This window comes from Haliotis asinina, chromosome 7, assembly GCF_037392515.1.
Source record: "Haliotis asinina isolate JCU_RB_2024 chromosome 7, JCU_Hal_asi_v2, whole genome shotgun sequence".
NCBI classification, from domain to species: Eukaryota; Metazoa; Mollusca; class Gastropoda; order Lepetellida; family Haliotidae; genus Haliotis; species Haliotis asinina.
The window spans coordinates 12393228-12398866 of record NC_090286.1 but is presented as its reverse complement, the minus strand read 5'-3'; the positions used below and the strand labels follow the sequence as shown (position 1 = coordinate 12398866).

General features: G+C 39.7%; 1 protein-coding gene across 1 annotated transcript; it reads right to left on the bottom strand.

Annotated features, from left to right (window-relative positions):
- On the bottom strand, positions 1 to 819 carry LOC137292159 (tripartite motif-containing protein 3-like). Its single transcript, XM_067823709.1, has one exon. It carries the CDS (start codon positions 658 to 660, stop codon positions 1 to 3), a length of 660 nt encoding a protein of 219 aa, XP_067679810.1. The 5' UTR covers positions 661 to 819.
- Between the last annotated feature and the right edge of the window lie 4820 nt (positions 820 to 5639).

Below are 5639 nucleotides of genomic sequence, written 5' to 3'. Positions count from 1 at the left end.
TCAAACATTTTGTTCCTTATCAATTTGGATGTGATACTCCAGTGGGACCAAACTGAATACAAGCACCTCTAACGACTTGAGATCCCCATGTGTTATGTACAGTTTTCTGGTGTGCGAGCTTCTTAGTGCAACACCACATGGCCTAGTCAGACCGTTCTTCGATGTGACAAGATTTTGAATAAACTCGCCGCCAGGAGAAAACAAAACCACTCGATCATTGTAGTGGTCGGCTACGATGATGTTGTCCTCTTGGTCCACACACACTCCGTAGGGGAACTTGAACTGGCCATTCTTTTTCCCATAGGATCCAAATTGGAAAAGAAGCTTCCCTAGGGTACTAAAGACCATCACGCAATGGTTCCCAGAGTCAGACACTAACACCCTGTCTGATCGAGAGCAACAGACATATCGAGGCTGCCATAATGGCGTTTTCCCGTCGTCCGAAAATCTGTGAGAGAGCCGTCCCCTTTGGTCAAATACGTACACGTCATTCTCCTTTTCGTCTGTGACGTATATCCTGCCTGACTTATCGACCCCAAGTCCAGATGGACACTGCAGCAGACCTTGACCAAATTCGTACAGGCAATGGCCGTTTGCCGTCCACACCGTCACGCACCGTCGACGTCGCAACGTTACGGCTACGTTACCGTCTGGCGTCATTATTGCTCCACATGGCTCTGAATACTCGCTCGCCAAATACGTTCTCTTGGGTAAGCCACTTCGTTCATATTGAACTACTTTACCATCCAATAAATCACTCACTAATATGGCCCCATCGTAAATGTACGAAACGTATTTGGCATCAATAAGTTTTGGTTCAGAATGTCCGCCAAACTTGGTAAGTAGACTGACTTTGAAAACTGCTTCCGGCTGTTTTTCATCTCCATTGGCCGAACCTGTTGTTCTGCCCAGTTGCATTGAAAACTTAACAATGAAGTTTGTTACATTTTCAGCAAAAGACAGTCTCATTTTTGTACTCTTACGCTTATCGGGATTCCTTGTTCGACGCCTGTGCTCAGGTAACAACTTTCCCGAGGATATCATGCTGTCAGAGCTGAAAAAAAACGGTATAAGTTGATGATAATTACCCACTAACACGCGTGCAAAGCTATATCTGTCATTCAGGAATATTTAGTTTCTGTAACAACTGGTTAAGTTACTTTAATTTTTTCAGCGACCACCTGCTTTCAAAAGCGATTTTATGTGGAGCATTTCTTCTAAATGGAAGCTGTGAAACCATGCGACAGTCAACGCACTATCACTTGGAAACATAATATGTTACAAGGCTGGGTTTTTGCCGTCTAAAACAAATTGTTGACTATCAGGTTTGAAACAATATACACTCTAATAAGTGATTTCTATCAGGAACAATGAAAATATTTAAGGTTCATTAATTAGGTGGAGGCAGGAAGACTTTAATTTTGAAAAATGCATTGTGTCTAAGGGAAAAATGAAACTTTAAAGCTGTTTTTCTACACTTTCTGGTTGGCAATTGTTTGAAGAAGGTACTGTTGCTTTAATAGCTCAAAAATGACCCATTTTAATGTTACAGCTATACTTAAAACATGAAAAGACTTTGAGATTGTTTATTGCAGCCTGGGTGAAGGGGATTTCTCCAGACGTGACCAGGGGGTAAATATTTTGAAATTTGGGTAAATATTGTTCTTTTGAAAATATGCACTCTACTAATTGCTTTCCATCAGGAACAATGAAAATATTCAAGGTTCATTCATTATTTGGAGTCACAGGAAGACTTTAACTTTGAAAAATGGATTGTGTCTATGGGAAAAATAAAACTTCAAAGCTGTTTTTCCACACTTTCTAGTTGGCAGTTGTTGTAAAAGGTATTCTTGCTTTAATAGTTATAAATGATCCAAATTGATTTATGTTGCAGTTAAATATAAAGTCTGTTAAGTCTGTTACACTCTGTTAAGGGAAATAATAACAATAAGCAATGTAAAACAATTTCTTAAAGTTCCATTTAAAATATTCATCTGAGGACCAGCACTAAACAAAGGATCTAACATAAGTTGTATGGAAGCACTGTGAGAGTTGTCTCCCCTTACAGCAAAAAAAATGTCTTCCTGATAGCAGACGACATTTTCCTCAACTTATGTATGCTGTTTTTTTCTTGTTAATGTGGTGAGTAATGTTTTATTCTTTCAGTAATTGAAGCAACTAAATAAGCATGAAGAATGATATGCAATAATTCTGTAAGTCAGGAGAACAGAAACATATATATCTATTGCATGAACTTTGTTGATAGTCAAAGGTTCGATTTAATTTAACTTGAGCTCAAGAGCTGCAACATAAACTCATCTGTGAAATTCATATGCCCTTACAATGACATATAACACCCAAAACAAAATCTAATCAAATAGGTCTGTGGAGTACACATTTTCAAAGCTAAATCTTGCCAAACTTTTCTGCAAGATACTATTTTCCTCATGAGACTTTTATTAACATAAAATCTTCAAAAGAGCTGCAAGTACTTTATGGTTACTTTAGAAAAAAAATACATTCACCAAAAATATTTTCCATATACCATATACCAGAAACCTTTGTGAGACAACTGACTGATATAATCTCGAGAAAGATAACAGATACAGTACTGTTTAGACAGTCACATACTGATCCAACTGTCCGACTAGATGATATGATCCAAGATGACTATAACCATATGCTGGATGCTCATGAAAAAGCATTCAGCTATCTATGCTCCTATATTGAAGAAAACATAATTCAAAATGGTAAAATTGAACGAATCACCAAGCCGAAAGAAAAGTACCTGAACTATATTCTTACCCACAGTCCTCAGGTGCATAATGAAGGGTACAAAACATACAAGCTCAAGGATAAAATTCAAAAACATTTTGGAAGTAAAGTAAGCTTTTGTCAACCTAATCACCACAGTGATCTTCTCTATTCCGAGAGTGTTTTTAAAGGAAAGACCGTTGAAGTTGCCTTTGAGTCATCTGCATCTGATGAAGGAAGAGTTGTTGAGTCCGCACTAATTTTGAGACGACTGATCTTAGAAGCTCACAAGAGTTGTACTGCCCCTCCATGGCCACCATCAGCTAAAGATCTCAGGGATTGTTCTCCAGGACTTTCACCTCTACTTGTTTTGTGGCTCACATACTGTCTGGTAAAGCCTATTCTTCAACCAGCCCCAAAACAAAGCGTCTTGTTAGCTCCTTAAGCCAGGATCTGTACTTTGCTTCAACCCATGGGAAGTGGACATAACCAAAGCATTTGCTTCTTGCAATGACAATCAGACACTGGACTGGCAGTGCAGACATTTTGACACTTCTTAATCGGTTTGGACATTGTCAGTCATATTCTCAAAATCTTGAACTGGAACATCCATTTGCAACAAGATTACGGCTAGCAACTCTATTCTCCCACCTTCAGCTTTTGTAGGACAAACAGAAGTGGTTCATTGTTGTTGGGATAACTTTGAGCCAATGGAGAAACACCTTCAGGAAGTGGGACAACGCACACAGCTCATGGTATCATCATACAAGAACAAAGAACAGAGATTGAGGAAACACTTGGCACACTGACACAGCCCGCAAGTGATATTTTTAAAAGCAGAAATCTAGGTCTGTGAACCCTATGGAAAGAGAACTTGCCCCTTGTCATTTGAAAGGAAAGCCTGAGCCAAACATTGACATGCAGAGACCAAAAGCAGTTGTTCCTGCTAGTCATTCAGATGCAGCGATATCTGATTTTCTCTGGCTACTCTGCAGAAGTCACAAGTCAGGAGAAGGGCGGACAGGATGGGTGTCTAGTGTTACCCAGAAGGTCGACAAGAAGCAATCAACTATTGATTACAAGGCACCAGTAAATGCTCCAGTCACTGACAGTGCAACAGTTCAACATCTCCTGGAAATATCTGAAGAAGCAAGCAGTCAACTTAATCAAAGCTACACAATTGTTACGTTTGATCTTGCAGTTGCAAAGAAAGCTCTGTGCTTAGTCTGGCAAAATAGATGCTTTGAGAATAATATAGTACGCCTTGGAGTCTTTCATACCTTTTCTGCTATTTTTGGAGCTCTAGGAAAGAGAATGATAGGGAGTGGATTTTCTGAAATAATCATAGAGTCTGGAATATTTGCAAGTGGCTCTATTGCAAAGGTTCTCTCAGGAAAACGTTACAACCGTGCAATGCGTGTACACAAACTTGTACTCGACGGCCTGGAAAGGCTACTTCTTCAAGCTTTCCTAAAATCCCACAGTTATGATACTGTGAAACCTTTGCTTGACATGTTCATCGAAGCACAGGACTTTGCTAGTTTAAGGACAGTCACTGAGAGTGAGGCTTCCAGATTGTTGCATAAACAGTATGAAAAATTCAAAGAGTCTGAAAGGAAAGGGAAACTTGGCAAAACAGCTCAATTCTGGCTCAGGTACACGGACAAGATTTGGCTCATATTGATGATGGTTCGAGCAACAAAGATGAGTGATCTTGATCTTCACGTCTGGAGTCTTCAAGAACTTTGTCCACTGTTCTTTGCCTGTAATCATTTCAGTTAATCAAGATATGTTCATCTGTACTTGATGACAATCCTCAATCTCTATTAGACACATCCTGGAGCCAAAGATCTATTGAGAAAACATGGATTCAGTGTCTGCAGATCATATGTCCCAGCATCAAGAAATGCCGTTGACATTACAGTCGAACAGACCATCAACAGACACGCGAAAACATCAGGAGGGATCATAGGATTCAGCTGAAATTATCCTGCACACTATCGATGGGCAATGACCAGACATACCAGAGCAGGCTATGTGGAAACAACCTTGGATATGGTGGATATGATCTCATCTGAAACAACAGCTCATAAAGAGACAAGACCATTGCAAAAGCAGAAGTCTGATGAAGATGTACAATTTGTAGTCAAGGCTTTTGAATCCTTCATCAATCCATTTCATACTGAGAACAAAGATGAGCTGTGTTGCTTATCATATAGGATTCCAGCTCCTGAGCCTGTAGCACAAGATTTAATGATGGCTGACCATCTCTGACAGGAAGCCATGGATGAGTTTGTGAAAGAGAGACTTGTTGAGAAAAAGAAGAGTTTCCATGCAGCATTTAATCGACTGAAATTGAAAATATTTTCATCAATATCAGAAACAAAGAAAATTCAGAGTTCTCACAACATACTCATCCAAGTGAAAGCTGAGAGAAATGTATTTGCTCAGCTGGTTCTCTTGAGTGAGCAACATGACATTGATCTTAAAAAGACAATGTCATTCCCATTATCACCTGTTCCATGGGCCTTAGCAACAGCCGATGGCTATCCAGTGAAAACCGTCAAAGCCAAACTTCTGCACTTCTGGAGACTGATGCAAAGAAGCATGATAGTATCGCTGATGATTCTGTGCATATAGTAGATGGTAATGCCCTACTCCAGTCCCTAACTGGCATCCCTGATACGTTTGCGAAGCTAGCTGAGAGGGTTTTTGCGATGCTTCCACAATCAGCAAGAGTGGATTTTGTTACTGATTCATACCATGAAGACTCTATCAAAGGATTGAAGAGGAACAGCTGTAGAATTTTTGGTTCAGGGTCCAAAAACTAAAACCCCATCTGACTGGAAATCATTCATGTCCAATTCAAAGAACAAAAGGCAGTT

What these genes read in the sequence shown, in the direction of transcription:
- LOC137292159 (XM_067823709.1), bottom strand. Translation starts at nt 660, where the DNA reads ATGACGCCAGACGGTAACGTAGCCGTAACGTTGCGACGTCGACGGTGC.